The following is a 20,172-nucleotide window of genomic DNA, read 5'->3' as shown; positions in this document are numbered from 1 at the left end:
ATATTAAATGACATTATATAATATATGACAATATTAAAAAATATTGAATATATTAAATATATTTAATTTAGTTAATATATTTAATATTTTTCAGAAATATTTTAGCTAAAAGTTATTTAATATATCACAAATTACATTCTTTTGAAAAGCTTATTTTTTTCGTTATTTCAAAGATAAATAAAAAGTATTATCTCAAAATTTTAAAGATACAGTTAAAATTGTTCTTTCCCTAACAGATTAAATATATCGTAATTTTAAGGTAATTTAATATATCACAAATTATATACTATTGTTTTTCATCAAAATAAAAAGTTATCTCAAAATTTTAAAGATATGTTTAAAAATTTTTTTTCGATTTTTTTCTCGTTTTTCATTTATATTTAATAAATTTTAAAGTTTTTGAAAATTCTGGAATTCCGATCTGTTAGCTTGATTTTATTGTCCAACCCAAATTCCGGTACATCCCGATTAAAAAAATAATATTAATTATAAGCAAGAAAGTTGTTATACTTATAAACCTGCCAAATGTTTTTGCAAATATTTCAGAAACGATTAAAAATATCAAAATACAGTAATTAAAAAAATTGAGCTCTGGACATCTAATTCAGTTGTTCTCTGTCTGGCCTGGAAATATTCGTAAGCGACAAAATCAATCAATTTATAACACAAAGCACAAAGAAAAAAAATAACGTTCTACCTAAACGTAACCGTGCACAAGAGAAAAGCATCAAAAACTAATGAAATCCCATAAAAATAATTGAATTGTCAATAAGTTAAATAAAACGGGGATTTATGACTGCATTAGTTTAGCCTGCATCCGTGATGGATTTATAGTAAATGAAACGCCAACACATTTTCTTGTGCAACCGCCAGTTCCTGTAAGTCTTCTTTCTCTAGGTAATTAAAATTTGTGAAACCGCGTGCGCTTTCGACATATTCATAACTTTAATTGTTTACTCTCTTTGTTTCAAACCCGACGACGCTGTATTGTCGCAACAATCCAATTTACACAATATGTAAATTACACATTAAAGGGAACGTATTTTTTTATGCGCAGCAAAATAACATCACCATTTTGCCTCGTCCAAATATGAAAATATGCTCGCGTAAGCGAATATGCTTGAATTTTCCTCGCAAAACTTCCGTAATGAAAAAATATTTCTTGCCCCGGCAATTACCCCGTTAATTTATGTTTGAAAACATTCACGGCGTTCTGAACAATACAAATAATTTCTTATTAGCGGTGACGCAGGAAAAAACCGATATTACACGTAATGTGGTTAAATTAGCCTTATTAATTCATTGCAGGATGTGTTAAAATAGAATTGTAAGTGCTGGTTACACGACAAACAACTGGTTTTGTATCTAAGAATAGGTAAACTATCGATCAACTGAAAAACTCCCTTACAATTTACTCGTATTACCTTGAGTAAATGAGACACTCCACGAGGAAAATTACGAATATAAAAATAACGTCAAATACACAAACAACTTTTTAAATGGAAAATTGATAATTGTAGATTTATCGAATCGGATGATGATTTACTTAATTGTGCTCGTTGGCGATATCGTTGATTCAGTGAACCTCAGAAAGAATAACACTAACAAGAATAACGATTATAAAAATGTATATCGATTCATATTTAAGTAATTTGCTAAATTTTAATACGAGTTGTTAAAATAAATGGAGAAAAAAACTGTAGTAAGTAAAATTCTGAAACATCGATAAAAAACTTTATTCGTGGAATGCCGCTACAAAAGTTGTATGAAATAGTTTTGAGAATTCAGACATTTAAAATCGCACAGTCCAACATTATTTGGTTTTATAAACATTGATATTGTTGATGTTTTAAAACTAAATAAAAATTCCATAATCTGGTATTTATAGCATAAACATAAATAAGAATAATATAATTTATTAAACAGTTATTTACTTAATTATACTCATTTTCTAAATACAGAAAAAATTATCTGTAATCAAATTTAATATGGGTATAATAAAAAAGTTACTGAAAATTGAAAACTATTTAATTTTATGGATTGTAAAGAAATCATTAAAAATTATTTAATTAGGAAAACTAATGATAAATAATATGAACAGACAACAGAATTAAAAAAATACTTAAAATTATTTTATAAATTATATTTCCAATATTATATTCTATAAAAATATTAAACAATAGTAAGTATGCTCTTTATAAGAAGAAACAAATATTTCTGAAATGTTTATACAATATAATAAAAAGTTCTGAGAAAACAGATTTAATCTTTATAGTTTTAAAAATGTTTTTATAAAAAGAATTACTATTACTATTTTGAACAAAGAAATATTGACCATTTTTAATTTGCATTTTTTCTTAAAAGTAATTCGAATATTAATATAAATTAATTACATACGAATATATATGTAGTTTTTCATTATATAATTTTTAAAAATAGTACAATTAAAGCAGAAGATGTAGGAAAGACATTTTTGTACTTTCAAACTAATGTCACTTATTTGAATTTACCTTATTTATTAATTTTATATTTTAAGATTATTATAAAATAATTACACTAAAAATATAGTTGGGGTCATAAAAATTGTGTAAATATTGGTCTATAAATACCTACTTTTTGAAGGAATATAGAATTTTTAGTAATAAATTTTAGAAAAGTTTATATTTAATGACATTGTATAGAGAATAAAAATATCTTTCAGTGAAATCACAAGACCACTCTTTCTACAAAAAATAGATGACGGTGCTCATATGATACTGAGGAATTTGGCACAGGTATTATATGGATTATAAAGAACATTTAAAATTATATGATTATGAAAAAAATTACTTAAAAAGTATTTCATATTATAATTATAATTCGTTATATTATAAAACAGCAAGTGTACTTCATATCATTTATGAAATTTTTCTACAAAATAACAGTTCTTAGGAAACAGTCTTAATTTTTATAATTTTAAAATTATTCTTATAAACAATTTTTATTACTATTTTTAATTAGTGTCTGTACTTACGATTTTTAGAATTTTTGTATAATAAAAAATATAACTACTTTCAACTATTTTACCATAATGTTTGTAACATTTTAAGAAAATGTTATGAAACGATTACGCCAAAAATATAGTTAAGGGCGTAAAATGTCCTCTCTACCCAGATAACTATTATAAGCATAGCCAATTTAAAAGTAAACTTAACTTTAACACTCTCTTCTGTTGTCTAAATATTGAATTATGATTCTTTTTTTTTGTAGGACTATCGAAATGTTAAGTAATAAACGCTTAATAGGTTTTTTTGGGAGCCATATATTACTGGGCAAATTGGAACATGTCAATTTTATGGCAAGATTTTGTTCAAAATTTATCAGGGGATGACCTCCCATATAGTTTTTATATTGCCTTTCAAAATTATTTTGAAAAATAAAATCACTCAGACATTTTTCTATTCTGTTTTAAAAGTAATTTAGCTTTACGAACATTAAATATTATATGTTTATATTTATGTGAATTATTTAATTAACTATTAATATTAAATACTTGATTTTAAAAAATCCTCAAATTTAACCGGTTTTTTGAACCCATCAGAAACATCTAAAACCATTTTACAATTCGAGTTCTAAATTAAACCGTACATAACTTCCTCATTGCCCGGTTCGTGCAATCGTACACACAAAGTAACGGGCTCGTGAACGAAAACCTAGGTAAAATTTTCTGTGAATTCCTCCGCATTGAGAGCAGAGTGCGGCCACAAGCATCGCCCGTCCGGCTCGAGATGAGATTGCTCTTCCGCTGCCCGATAACCGGGCAATCAGTGGCGTGCCCACAGGATGTGCCGCCTATCCTACCCTGTACGGGTTTTTGTGTTCGGAATGAATGAAAACGCCGAAATGGATCGGATAAACCGTCAGGAAAAGCAAAATAAATAAAAACTACGACGTGAATTCGTATCGTCTGTGAGTCCGAGTGCGAAAATGAATTACTTTATGGAATTGTTGCCGGTTTTTCAATCATGCACGTCTCGTTTCTGCATAATCCTTAATCTATTGGTTCTTGGAACGTTTTTGTTCGATATGAACTAAGTGAGCAACGTCCCTTTGCTAGGATTATCTATTCACAACGGCTCAGTGGCGGAGGGTTCCAGAAGCGTTCTTATGATAGAAAACAAAAAATATTACTGCATTTCTTTTAAATGTTTTATATTGCTGTTTATTATTTTTGATGTAACAAATTAAATAATATATTTTATGTACATGTAAATACTGTAAAAAACAAGAATCGATGGTTATAAGTATAATTAATAAAAAATTGTTGTATTCTCGCAATATACCCAAATTAAATAAAATCCATTGTTATTAAAAAATACAAAAATAAATAAATCTTATGGTTTAAAATATAACATTTTTATTAAAAGAGGTATCGAAACTAGAAAGTGAAATATTTGAAGGACATCATCATATCCTAAATTAGTCTGATACGTGCATTCAGAATTAAATTTATTCAACATTTTGGCAAAAGTTGTTAGAAAAATCAAGTCTTCATTAAGTTTCCTACTTTTCAAGCTACTATAAAAGATCACAGTAATTAACCATTGATAAATCTCGATGAAAAAGTTATTCGCTTAAAAATAAACTTTGAATTTTCAAATATTATTTTTTACCTGTACAATTAAATTTTTCAGAATAATTACCAGTGATTCTTATTTGTAATTAAAAATATTTTAGAATTATTTAATATATTAGATTATATTAAATTATTAAATTATATTCTCTGAACTCTTTGAAATAAACAAAATGATAGTTTTCAATTTTTAAATATAATTAATAGACTAATATAATAAATTTTAAAATTCAACAGATTTTTTATAATTATAATTCCTAAAATAAGAACAGTTAAATCTTAAAATGTAACTAGATATTTATAAATTTCACGTATTTAATGATATTATCAAGGAAAATATTAAAAGGGGTTCTAGATAGAATAAAATTAAAAAATAACAAATGTTAGTTAATTTATATTTTTTTAAATTTTAAATCTTAAAAGCAAATAAAGATGTCTAGATAATCATATTCATTTGTACAAAACTTAAAAATGTTATCAGTCATAATAATAAAAGGAAGTGGAATTTCAGATAGAGTAATGGTCATAAATTGAGCAGTGTAGTAGGTTAATTTAGATTTTTTAATACTTTAAATCTTAACACCATCTCTTTTTTAATAATACATACTAATATTATTTATACTATTATAAATATTATAAGAAAGTATAACTTTAAATGGAATGAAATCAAAAAATGAGAAATATTTTTAAGTTAACTTATACCTATCGAAAAGCCTACTTAGTTTTGAGAGAGACATCATGTATGACAGAAACAGTAAAATTCTCCCACTACGAAACTTTTACTGTCTCTGTCGTGTTTGATATTTCTCTCAAAATGCATTCGAATCAAACCCTTTTCGACCGGTTTTTTTTTAAATTCTAAATCATACAATAAAATGTGTTTAAAATAATGAATAAACATCTTAAAGTTGTTATGAAAATATTAAAATAAAAAAGTTAAAAAATTAGCAATAGTAATGTTAATTTAATGAAACATAATATTATATTAATAATATTTGTTTATACAAAATATAATAAAGTTATCAATGGAATATTAAAAGGAAGTGGAAGTTCAAAGGACCGGTCAACATGTTACAACACGGGAATAATGTTGTGTAATTTGATTGTGACTTTGACAAATGACTTCAATGGCGATAGAGTTATTACACCTTTTAGTCCGCATTACAATCAATATCGACCGATCGGACCGCCTATTTCATTAACATTACAGTCGCGAAGCCTCCAGTTTCCAATTCATTATCCAGAGGGACGGGGTCTGGACAAAAACGCAAAACGCCCGAATGCACTCACGTAATCCGCAATTGGGACCAAACGCATCGCGGAGATTGCATCGAGAAAATGAATATGAATGGACGCCGAGGCGTAGGTGTGTGTTCGGCGTCGATATGAATGTACCAGTATGTAGAGCCGGAGCAGACGAGGGCGTATGAACGTTTGATCCGAATATCGGCGTACATGGGCGTGCGTGTTCGAAAATTCAAAAGCGAACTTATTATTAATATCGTTTCGGCCCACGTTTGCACTTTGCTACACCCACACCGGAGCTTTTTCTGCGTTTTCGTCCTGCGGGAGATTATTCGCCTTCTTTATGAAGTCGGCTGCGGTTTAATTGAAAGTTTTAATGCGATGGATTTACTAGGCTTTTTTACCACAAACTTTTTAATTTTGTTTATTCGGATCAGTTTGTGTTAAAATAAACAGCTGGTTCAAAGAATATAAAAGAAAAAATTACATGACAAAATATTATTATAAAATTATTATATAAATATATTACTATATTTAATTTTCAATTTAAGTAATTCAAAGTTTGAATATCAAACGAATGAATAAACAAAATTTATAATTCAAAAACAAATATGTAATATAATTACAAACAAATATGTTTTCAAACAAAATATATAAAAACTACATCATAAAAATTCATTTTTGTAAATTTAATTTATGTTTTAAGTACAAAGATATTTATAAATTATAGTACATTTTTTAGTTAAATATAAGAAACTTAGTTTGTTAAAAAATATTAAAAAACTCTAATGCAGCTTGACATATCTAATATGAACAAAACTGAATTTCTTATATCTTAAGAAAGTAAAAAGTTTAAAAAACAATACTAAAAATAGCAGTTTTAAATGAGAACACCACCATAACATTTTTATTGAAATATTTTAAAATTGAACAAAATTTTCATGAATTAAAATACATTACAGGAAAGATAAAATACATTACAGGAAAATTTGTTTTAAATTTTATTATACATTAAAAAATCATTTTTTATTATGATTTTTTTAATTTTACATAATTGTATTAGTTTGTGCAGAATAAAAAAACTAGTTTAAAGATATAAAAGAAAATTACATCACAAAATGTAATTATAAGATAATAGGAACTTCATAGGAAAAGTTTAAAAGAGTTTTTTCCAGGCTTTATATAACTAATATTTTTTGTATTTTCAATTATATCACATAAAACAAAAATGAACTCTCTCTCTTATCATAATAATATTTTTTAATTTAAAAATTCATTAGAGAAATTTCAATTTTTGTTAATTTTATTAAACATAAAAAATAATCTAATATCATTTTAATGATGAAAAAATTGTATGATTTTTGGCACGTCTGTCCTATATATAAATAGTTCTATTATAAAAAGTTTAACCAAATTAAATATCACGCACATAAATTGTCTAAAAATAAATTTTCACTATTATATTAGAAGGAAATACATAAATATTATTATATTTAAATTTAATAAAAACATATTTATACACAAATACAAAATATTAAACATTCATAAATAATAAATATTAACAAAATCCTTTTCACACAACAACAGTTTTATCAGAATGTTTTAAAGGCAGCACTTATAGATTATGGGTTTTATTAAAAAGAATGTATGTACATATAATTATAATAATTAGAGAAAATGTTTTCAGAATCGTATCACTTGTTTCTGTATATCATTTTGTCAACCTTGGAAATGTTTTCGGAATTGTTGCTAAGTACTGAACATTGGAAATTCATATTCAACTCACGTCCTGATTAATGGCAAAATTATTGATTATTTTGTCAATATTATTCCAATTGGCAATAACTATAGGGTGTAAAAATAAACATATATACTTAATTAAAAAAATAAATAATTATAACAAATGATGAGACAATAATTAATTCTTCAAATAATTGTAAATTGAACATGTTAAATTTAATAATTTTATTACTAAATTTAAACGTATTTTTCTATTTTTTTTTTTAGTTTCGACTTTAAATAATTTTTTAATTCAAAAACAATGAAAAGTAAGTATACAAAAAGGTGAAGGTATAATGTCAGGTTTTAGTTAACATTTCAATTAATTTAAAAGTAGTAATTACCTCTATGGTTTTTACAATTAATTACATCCAGTCGAAATTTCAACTGTGATAAAATGGTTGATTAAAAACAACTAATTACTTTCCAGCAAATGTTAATTGCTTGTTAAAAGACTAATTCCAATTTTCAAAACATTTTCGTTTAAATCCTAATCAATTTAAAAGTCTAAATAGCCTTTAGGGCCTTCACACAAAAGCAACGTGGTTTATAGAACTTTCAGAGACAATTTTTTTAACCGTGTTAAATTCTTAATTGAAAGAATCGAAAATCAAAGAACTTGTTGTTGCCTACGTTGATAATGGCGTTGGTATTTCAGCTTAAATGGTTAGATTGACCTCCTACCATTGTTTCCGACATGATTGTTTAAATATGAGACGATCGAGCTAATAACAGTTTCTACGCACACTATAGAGACAATAAAAACGAAACAATGCTTGCTAACATATGAATTTTTAATTACAATCGTCACAAATTACAAAACATTGTGGGGTTTCATAAAAAATCGAAAGAATTGTTTTTTGTTTTTGATAAGTTTTGTACTATTCAACAACAAATGAAAACAGCCATTAATGAAATAGTCTAGACTCTAGACGACCAAGGTTTGTTTAAATTAATTGATTTAAAACGTGAAATAAAGCATGCCACTACAAGTTTCGTTACTACAATTCGTACCACACTATTATGGTAACTTTTATAATTTTCTACAGCAATATTTACATAGAATTAGAATTAATAGACACGATTTGATTCAAGGCAAACTTGCGACAAATATCTGATATTGCTCCTTCACTAAATACCGCTGCGGATAAATTTCCGAAGTGATAAGTACACAATAAAACGAAGACAAATTACAATCCGCAGTGACGAGACGGGAAGTAAAACATGTAACCTCCGATGGAAATACAGACGTTCCCATGTTAATAAAAGTGGTGCCGGCGGTCTTGTATTTAATACCTGTCAATCAGTTTATTTAATTCAGATCGTACACAGATAACTAGCTTCAAGTGTTTCATCTTGTGTAATGCTAACAAGTAAAAATATGTAAAGTGTATGTTTAGTGTTTGTTGTCATCGAATATTGGTAAACAAAGCGAAGGAACCCATTAAAATATAATCAACGATACCGTTAGTTTTACAGAACAGCAACGAATTAACATGGGTTAATATTTACTACTTGGAATCTTTTAAATTAATTACTTCCTGTGGTGATACGGAGACCAAGTGACATCACATAACTAAACGCTGACTATTTTTAGAACGGCTGAAATTCAATTGTATTTAAAATTCGTATCAAATTAACCAACCGTTGATTTAATAACTTTTTTGCTATGGAAAACTTTTTTAGAATCATGTACTTCAATAATTGAGGGGTTCATTCATTCCACTTTTCATATAAGATAGGGTTATACAAATTAGGAATATTTTCTTATTTTATCAATTTCCTTATAATCAGATTTTATTTAAATGCACATACATATATCGATTTAAAAATACTATCCGTGAATCTGTTAAAATAAATCATGTCCAATCATATTCAAATATTACATACAGGAAAAACGGAATAAATCATATCATATAGTTCAACAACAGAACAGTGTTCAACTTTTATATGAAATATGAATTAAACAAATTGTAAATATTTTCATTGGATTCTTCACATATTACATCCACAAGAAATGGAAGGAACCAAACATACATTTCAATAATTCAAATTCATTCATTCACTTTTTTATCAAATATGAATCTCACAAATTGTGAAATATCCATAAATTTAAATGTAAAAATCGATTATTCGGTCAAAATTAGAGACACTTGAAATTAGTTTCAGTAAATCTGTTAAAACAACATATATTTAATCATACTCAGATATTGTATCTAAAAGAAATAGAATAAACTTTGTTAAATAATCAATATATCATAAATATTTAGTTGAAAATAGTGACATGTTGTATTAGGATATCCGGTCAGAAACTAAATATTGTATTACTTTTTAAAAGATAATAGTACTAACCTCTACTGTCATCAACTTCCTGAACAATTTACAAGAAAGAAATTCATAGAAAGATGAGGATGATTAAGAGGAACCAAACAAATCATATACAGTGTGTCTATGAAAAGTATAAACTTCCATTTTATTAAAGAAAGTTTTCTCTAATTAAAAAATTTACTTCTCATATAAAAATATTCGCTTAAATGTACCTGATAGCTAAACAATGGGGGGGGGGGGGGTCGTCGACCATATCTCACAAACTACTAGTAAAATAGATAAAAGAAATATTAAAAATGAGGCCGAGAAAGAATCGAGAAAAATATTCTAAAATAGTGACTAACGGACTAATCTTTCTATATTATCAGAAAAATTATTTTTTCTTTCCAATATTGTCAATTAAAGAATTATTTAAGTCAACTAATAATCTTGAGAACCTTTGCTATATTTTTTATTGTGTCCTTATCTTTTACATTAGAAAAGATAAAACTCGATAACCCCAATTTGACTGAACTGCAGTCGATAAACTTCATATCAAAAGAAAGAATTTTCATGAATCTATCTACCAAATTTGAAAAAACATTTTTAGCTGTTTCGCAGATAGATTACTAAAATTATACCATATACAATGTTTTAAATTCAAATGGAAGGCATATATTTTTAAACGATAGTAAATAGACCATAATGAGCTAGTGAATTTAATTTTAATATATTTTTCATTTGGATAAAATCCAATTTGATGCTTCTACGAATATAAATATTGCTGTTCAATAGGAAGATTTTAGACTTTCGTTCGTTTCGAACAAAATAAAAATAACACTTCCCGTCTACTAGGAAGTCCACTATCTGCTTTTAATTGGCCATCTTCCGCCTACATAAAAAGAATTTGCATTTGCAAACCGTCCTGACCTTCATACCACAACCATACAACAGTACACTCCGGAGTTCATGGCGAAAACACATAAGGAAAATAGGACGAGCATTTGAAAAAGGATCCTTACCACGTGCACGCTGCTCTGGATTGAGTCCTGTTGCTTCTTGTCCTTCGTTTTGGGCGCCCGCTTGGTCTTCGTGTCGAGATAGCGCTGCTTGAGTTGCAGCGTGTCCTGCAGATTCTGCTCGCACAGTCCCGTGAACGATTGATCGTAGCGCGGCATACACTGTATTTGTCGCGTACGATAGAGTTCTATTCTACGTCGCAGTCTGCAACAAAAAAATAACACCTTTGACGATAAAAGATAAAACTTGAAATGGGGTTTTTTATTTAAGTCAAACACATTCTTCAGCATATGCGTCAATACTATTGTGTTGTTTGCGTTGACTCTTTTCAGGAAAAGGTAAAATTCCCACTTAAATAACTTCAAGGTAAGTACATAGTCTTTATGCTAATTTGAAAGTTTTCGAAACTGAGCTTCAAGGCTTAAAAGTGGTGTTTAATTATTTTTATTATACACAGAAACTTTACCTTCAAAGGGTACGTAATTTAATCCGCAACGACAATAATAAAAACAGTTCACAAAACAACAAGAACAAACAAAAAAATTTATGACGAAATCACAAATTGTGTTCGCGAGTAGACACCGCTTTAAACTGTACCACCAGTCAAAAGGAAATGAGCGCCGGACACGTGACCGTAAAGTTATGAATTATTAATCGCATCCAATTGTTATCTTTGTACCTTCCAAGTTCATAAAGTTCACATATTTAACTATCACAGTTTTTACCCGAATTTACATTTTTAAACCCGCCCATTGAAATTAAAATCGGCCGCTAACCGCTTTATCTGGAGGCCCATCGAAATGTTTATGTCGGGATCATTTTAAAATCAAATTCAGACAATGGAAACGACAAACAGCTGACAAACTTCGGCTACCGGTTTTTGAATATTCAATTCGAAGATAATGCGGTGCGGTGCGTGTTACCAATTTTCGAAACGGTTGAATCTTGAGAAATAATTAAATAACTATGCCTAGACCAACGAGTGCGTGTTAGATATCCTTTAAGTAAGTAACCTTTTACAGGATTAATTGATTATCACCATTACCATTAAATATTACCTTTCTGAAATCAGCCTAAAACGATTAGTATCAGTTAATGATCTGACGTCCACGAATTTTGATAAATTATGTTTGTAAACGGCATCATATATTGTTCTACGAAAATATATCATTGGTTATTAATAAGCTTTTCCTTGTTTTTCACAATTGTTGAGATAAAGAAATTTATATCATCAATTAAACTAATATTAATACCATACATAAGGTGTGGCTCATTTAATATGAATATGTAGACATCCCTTAACATTTTTATTTATAATTTTATTTTAATAAATTATAACGCAATGCAAAACTTTATTCATATCATAGTAGAAAATTGAGAAATCTCGAATATTTTTAGGAAAAAATAATAACAATATTTACATATTTTCTTGCAATTTTAATACGATATAATATTTATTTATAAATCTGTTTTAAAAAACAAATCCAAAGAAAGGCATAAAAATTTTTATTCATTTCATTTGACAATTGATTATTGAAAATTTTTTATAGTAGAAAATCAGAGAAAGTATAGAAGAAAAATGTGGCACTAGTGAGATAAACAAATATATTTAATTTTTTCCAATTTTTTTCAATATAATATAAATAAATTATATATACAATTTAGCCCATTTAATATGAAAACACTCTATAATCTTTTTATTTATAATTTTATTTTAATAAATAATAACTCAAAATATAGATAATACAAAATTATATTAATATCAGATAATTTAAAAGTTATCTTAACATTGTTTTATAACATAAATTAGAAAAAAAAATTGACATTTTTTTAATTTTTTCCAAAACTAAGTTGCTTATTTACAATGTGGCCCACTTGTGGCATCTAGTTTTCCCAGTTTTTATACGACATAATTCAAGAAAGTTAAATTTATTGTATACAGTGAATCATTTCACCATTTAACATTAAAAACATCCTGTAATTTTTTATTTATATTTTTATATTCATAATAAAGATAGATATTACAATTTTCATATTATTCGATAGTCGTCCATTTTTATATTATAAAATTGGGAAAAATTCTGTGTTTTTAACAAAAAATGATGACTTGGAAATTCAAATTCATAATAAAATTTCATAAAAATTGTAAAATACATTATCCTAATGGACTTATGTTATTTTATTTGATTATTGAAACCAATTAAAATATCTGACAATATCAAATAATAACTTTTTAGTTCACACAATCAGTTTAGTTATCAGAATTCAGATTTTTATTTTGAATTCAGAAAACACACTTCAGTTTTTTACTTCTTAATATTTAACTATAAAATAGTTTTAATTTTGTCTCTATAAATTATCTTTTTAGATATCATATATTAAAATCAAATCACAAATACAAAAACTGTAATGTTTCCACCTTAAACAAAACTGTATATTACTAAATTCTTATTCTTACACTACTTTAATTGATGATCTAATTTCTTAAACCAGTAAGTAAAAAATTTTTAGAAAATACTAAATATCGTAAGAAAAATCTTATTCGATAGATAAACAAATTTGTTCCAGCTCTTTAAATTGCCAACGAACGATGTGATACAGAACACGAAATTAAAGTCATATAAAATCGGTCAACAGAAGAGTACAATTCTAATGGCCAGAAAAAACGCCTATTAATATATACGACACATAAATTAGATTGAAGACAACGCAATTTGAAATTCCACTTAGTTTTACACAGTTTTCGGGGACAGGAACAATTTGTCTAACACCATAAAAAACAAAACGATATGCATTTACAATATATCACTGTCGCAATATCGATACACTAATTAAGTCCCTAATTAATTATTTAATATTCAAGGTCAGTAAAAAACCATGCAACTCTAACAATTTAACGCGGTACACGGGAAAATTGGATTTAACCATTTACCATACAGGTATTCTCATGGCAGCTACATTTTATATTGCACCAGCACTTTTGAAATTATCAGATAACTGTATGTACAAGCCTCATTAGTTTGGTGGTAATCGATAAGTTTTCGTACAGTACGACATTGTTGTGTTTGTTGCAGTTAAAACTGTTTACGTATGATTTTACGCTCAAACTCAATACTGTCCAGAATTTCCGACAACACATTTTTTACATGTGTGTTCAGGAAAATAACATTTTATTTTTCAGCAACATTCTAAAATTACAAAACTTTAGTAGGTGCCCTATTTTAAAATCAACAATTAATGTCACGATTTCCTGTAGCCAATATAAAAACGTTTCCCGTCTGTGTAAAAAGCTTAATTTAACAAACTGATGACTTGGAAATCATCTGACATTTTTCTTTTTGGTTTTATGACAAACTATCTATTTTTTCTGACATTAACAAAACCAATTGCAACACATTTTCGATTGACAATTGCCCAAACAAACTGTTTAACTGCGCAAATATCCATTCATTCAAATAAACTTATCTCCGCATTACGTTTATCGACATCCAACAAACTAGACACACTACGTTGCAATCGAGGCGAATTTCGCAAGCGTTCATTGTTGTAAAATGTGAACTAGATTCCAAAATTTGTCGGTGATGTTCGTGGGAGGCAGGCGAAAGTAATTGTAACTTTTAGCAGCGAATGAAGTGTCAATTGACTAAAAATCGACTGAATCCATGTTAATGTATCTGATTGTTTAACAACAAAACTCGTGCAATCGGACTAGTTTCTCTTGTAACTGTTGAAATTCGCAGTTTCATATAAATCTTACGATGTAAGAAAAAACGTGTTGCCACATTGCCACGTTTAAGGTGACTTCGCAACGCTGCAACGACTTTTTTCTGCCGTGGATTGTAAAAATCAATCGGTTGAATTAAAACAATGCTGTGTCACTTTCTCTATTTACCACATTTTAGAGAATACACTTTACTGTAGCATTAATCATCAGCACCGAACTAATTAATATTTATAGAACCTGCAACAATATTTTCATTCGTTAGTGACTGATTCGGAAATTGGTTTAAACCCAACCCTCATTTTGTAAATACAATCTTATCCGCAGCTGTGAGCAATGTGAGTCAACAGGTTTACTCATTGCGATAAGTCGTTCCTGCCTGCAATTTAAAACGATTTAAACAATTATGTCTTTCTTTGATCTTCTTGTGAGCCAATAATCAAGATCGTCGTCGAATTGTTTCGACATGACACTTTGCAAGTGTTTTTTTTTTATTTTTATTAATAATTTTACATTCTATGTGAACATAGAAAGAGGCTCTTTTTTAGTTTTTTATTATTTTCGATTTGATTTGAGAATTTAATCCTAATATTGCCTGAAAACTCATTTTGTGAAGTTATGAAAAAATATAGTATATATGATATTTTTCTTGAAATTTACTCATTTTTTCAATGAAGAACTCGAGAATGAAGTTTTTTGTTTTGCTTTAATAGTCTTTAATAATTTTGTGAATTTGGTATATACATGATGTCTTAAATTAATTTATTTTTGAGTGTGATGAATATTTTCAGGCCAAAAAGAGAAAACTATTCCAAATCCCCTCAGCTCATTATTTTTTGTATGTATACTCTAAATTTATATCTGAAATTTCTACTAAAATTGGCTACTGGTGGTTTTGAAAAATTGTAATATCTTTTTTTTTGACAAACGGTAGTTTTCACCTACATTGCCAGAAAACTAATTTTATGTAAATGTTTTCAAAAAATACTATCCTATCTTGATATTGAAAGTAAGATGATGTAAAATGTTTAAAAGGGATTTTCTTGAAATATTTTCAATGAAGGAATCAAGAAAGAGGTTTTATGTATTATCATTTAATTGTCTGCCTCTAAAATTTTGTAAATTTAGTATGTACATGATGTCTCAAATTAATTTATTTTTGGGTGTAATGAATATTTTCAGACAAGAAAGAGAAAAACTGTTCCAATTCTCAGAGCTCATTATTTTTTTATATCTGAAATTTCTACAAAAATTGACTACTGATGATTTTGAAAAATTGTAATATGCCTGAAAATTAATTTTCTGAAAATGTTTTCAATCATATCTTAATGTTGAGAGTGAGATGATATTTACAACGATTGAAAGGGTTTTTCTTGAAATTTACTCATTTTTTCAATAAAAAACTCGAGAATGTTTTTTGTTATCTTTTAATTGTCTTCCTTCAAAATTTAGTATACCGATTGAAAAGCCTTTGATCCTACTGTATTTTGAGAAATACATTTGCAGACTGTCTCTGTTGTGTACGATGTCTCTCTCAAAATTCAGTCGTATCAAACGCTTTTCGGTTGGTGTTCTTGATGTTCTAAATTAATTAACTTTGGGTGTCTAAACTAGATATAGTTCATCACAGATTCAAGTTCCTAAAGCTTATTATTAGTGTTAAATTTTGGTGATAAAATGTGCATTTTTTAAAAGAAAATCCGTAGTTGACTCTGGTTTAAAAAGTCTTCCATTCCAAAAATAAATGATATAATAAATTATCTGTATATATATCGTAATTTTAAAATAATTAATTGTTGGATATATTGGAAAGATGGTCCAACTGATAATTTATTTTATTAATTCTTTTAAAAATCAAATATATACCAATAAAGTAGTACAATAAAGTAATATGCCAAATAAAATTAACTAAAATAACTAAAATTTTATATTTTTAGAATAATAAAGTTAAAAAAATGTAAAAAATTAGACGGTGATTTTAACGTAAATGGACCACACTGTATATTAGAATATTTTGGATAAAGATTTAATAGTAAAAACGTGTAAATATAACAGAATTTTCATTTTATATAATAAATATCAAACGTCTTTGATTTAATTTAATTGATTCGCCCAGTTTTGTATCAACTTGTTCAAATAAAATTGGTCTTGAATTAAATATAGTACAGTAAAAATAATTTTGACTATGTTCCTTGATGCTCTACTTAAAACTTTACAATTAGATTAACAAGAACTGCCGCTTGTTCGCCGTAACTTTCTTAAATAACCAAGTTGTGGAAGTTTTCCCTGGCAGCACACTTTAAGTGGATTGTTTTGAGAAAAACAATCGCCTTAAAACCTCAAGTAACATATGTACATCGACAAGCAACAGCTCGTGAATCGTTCAGCGAACGCAGCCGGGCGGTTCTTGAACACATGCAACTAGCGATCGTAAATCCTGATCGCACACCCACCTCTCTACCACCTCCTGTTTCGGGGTGACTTCGGGATGAAGGGGCGCTAGTCCCGGGGGCTGAGGGACGGCGGGGGGTACGGTCCCACCGCCGTCGAGGCAACCCCCTGGACCACTGTTGGCTCGATCCAGCGTGTTGTCCTACCGGCAGCTCATTACATGGCGCACTTGCGACACCCGAATTTACAACGCCCCGTACGTTACCATTGTTTATACGGCAATGTTCGTTTTCGTCATTCGTGGTACGCACGCATTTTTCACGGCGGTGGACGTTTGAATGTGACGTTTCGCGGCGCAACTTAACTTAAAACTTCCTTTACTGTTTTTCTTGACTTGCGACGAAGGTTATTTAATTCTGCGTTGTATCCATATGCATTTTGAATGGAAATGTTGCATATTTATTCATTTCTGCCGCGATTGTGGCTCATCAATTCATAATTCGGAAATAACAATTCGCAAGTTTTGAATGTAAACACAAAAGTTCAGTGTACTTTTTAACAGGTTGTTCTAAAACGCATGGCAAATGTTTGTAACTTTAAACCACTCAATCAAATCCAACTACTAAAATCCAATTAATAAACACCACAATTCGTCCAACGAACTATACAGAACGGTCCAAAAACACAGGTTATAAACACAATTTTCAAAGTCCGTAAAGTTTAAAACACCGACTCTTTAAACTGACAACGGCACACTATTTCCAGAAATGTTCACACGCACTGACCAATAAAATTGTTTCACACTGAACTACAGTTTCATACATGTTTCACAATAGCCGTTTTTGAAGCCGAAACTCATACAGAACTTTCGCTTAGTTACATTCCGCAGCCATTTTCGATAGCGTGCCAGTGCAGCCACCTGTCACATGCGAAATGTGATGATAGGCCCCCTGTTCGTCGCGTGCGCGTCCCCCGACAATGCCCGAACATCGGATCGGTTGTCGCTCGAATGTTCTCTCATGTACTCTCGAAAGAATCTTTATTAGAAACTCTCGAATAACTTTATGAATTTAATAATACTTTCGTTTATTTTCTTATTATTTTATTGTAAAAATTTAAATTAATTCACTGATTCGTAAAATTCATTTTGTAAAAATAAATTTATAAAGATATAGGGGAAATATTTAAAAATTTAATTCTGCTCTTTATTGTGTCAAATAATGATTTCTACTTTATTAACTTCAAAACTTCTTTAAATATTGTTACGTATTATAAATAGCAATAATAATAATAGTGCCATAAAAAATTAATTTAAATTTAATATTTTATAATAAATATGGCGCCACTGCATGTAGCACAATGTTTTTCAGTAGGCAACCCATATTACACCTACCATTCTATTTTAAATTAATCATAAAGTTGAATTTTTTAAATTTTATCACTCATATTAACAATAGTTTTTAATTGGAAAAAATATAGGCTTCTAAAAATAAGTTAAATAAAACTTTTTTGAGCCTCTTGTTAAAAATAAAAAACTACTGTTTTAGTTATTTTATAAAATATACTTTGTGAATATGTTTAACATATATTTTTATCAAATTAATAATGAAATAATGATTTCAAAATTAATATAATTTATAGTGCCGAAAACTTTACATGCATGCATTTCACAAATTTTGAATTTTGTTCTTAACTCAGAATTTTGTTAATATTAATTATCTTTTTAGTTAAAAAATAAAAAACCATTTTTTATTGTAATATCTTATACAGTACAGGTATGGAATTACCTAAAAATATCGCAAAAACAGTTCTCAAGGCTATGAATTACCATGAGTAAATGGCAAATAACTCTTTATATTAAAAAAGTGATCAAACAATAAAATTATAGAAGAATTTTTGATAACATAGGTGGTGAATGTGAATTGTAATATGTATGTAAAATTCTAAATTCACTTAAATTCATGCGTACTTTTAACAAGTACACTTTCAACTAACAATTTAAATTTCTAAATTCTTGCGACACACGTTTATTTTCGTTGCGTCAAAAATTGATGTATTTCCTCTTAAATCTGAAATTAAATCACGTCAAACGCGATTAACCAGTTGATCGAACGTCGATCGAAGTAAAAGCACCACCGCACATTAACAGACACATTTTATTTTTCGACTGTCGCCATCAAAAAGCATTATTTGCAATTGATCGCGATTAGAGTAAATTTAATTAGTGAAATCTGACCGTCGTGTGCCGGTGAGTTGGATTCCGACGCGCCTCGACTGCTAAACGAATCTCGGAATTACATAAAGAAAAAGTGTTTCGCGGCCCAAGGAAGAGACACGCGATTTAAGTAATACAATTTCTTTCATTGTTTAAACAAAAAGCAACGCATTTTTTCACGTATTAGTCCATGAAATTTCAATCGGAATACGAAATTATCGTCACTTTTGATTTGGAAATTAAAACGATGCAGCATTGTAACGGGCAACTAATTAAAGTTGAACCTACTTTTATGCTCTAAAAAATCGCTTTAATTACATTTTTTAGAAAATCTATTTTGCACAAAATTTACAATGAAAAGTTATTTTCATTAATAAATCATTTTATTATATAAGATCTTGTTGTAAATATTGGCAGTATTGTTTTCAAACGCAGCAAGTTTCAATTTTAATATTCTTGTGTAAAACTAACCAATCAAGAATTTCAAGTCATATTAACAAAATCCGAATGAATAATAAACATTCAATACAGAGATAATGATTATAATAATAATCACCCATCAATTTCGAAGACGTACGTGACTTATGACTATAATTCTTTAACGATTAATCAAATAAATCAACAGAATTCATAAATAGATGATTTTCATCTATTTATCAATTATTTGACATTTATTATTAACTTTGAAGTGCTGTTTGGGTTCAAAAATTTGGAAAATATATATTAGTGAGATACTTTCAGAATCATTATTAATTAATATTAGTAACCTTATTTCCAGTATCTCAGAAGTAATAAATATCTGCTTACTATTTGCCAGAATTAATTTTATTTTACTCTTATAATTTTAATATGAACAGTCCATAACATATCCCCATTTATTTC

At 28.0% G+C, this 20,172-nt stretch overlaps 1 protein-coding gene across 3 annotated transcripts in view; it reads right to left on the bottom strand.

Annotated features, from left to right (window-relative positions):
• The window catches only part of LOC109600375 (neurogenic protein mastermind), a 66,803-nt gene extending 48,831 nt beyond the window's left edge, over positions 1-17,972 (bottom strand). For all 3 annotated transcript variants that reach the window (XM_049964352.1, XM_049964353.1, XM_049964354.1), the window contains exons 1-2: positions 17,138-17,972; positions 10,966-11,167 (exon numbers count right to left, since the gene is read on the bottom strand). In XM_049964352.1, coding sequence (XP_049820309.1) covers positions 10,966-11,121 — 156 coding nt within the window. In that variant the 5' untranslated portion in view covers positions 11,122-11,167; positions 17,138-17,972. The remainder of the gene's footprint in view (positions 1-10,965; positions 11,168-17,137) is intronic.
• Between the last annotated feature and the right edge of the window lie 2,200 nt (positions 17,973-20,172).

This window comes from Aethina tumida, chromosome 3 (assembly GCF_024364675.1).
Source record: "Aethina tumida isolate Nest 87 chromosome 3, icAetTumi1.1, whole genome shotgun sequence".
NCBI classification, from domain to species: domain Eukaryota; kingdom Metazoa; phylum Arthropoda; class Insecta; order Coleoptera; family Nitidulidae; genus Aethina; species Aethina tumida.
This window is presented reverse-complemented; position numbering and strand designations above follow the sequence as displayed.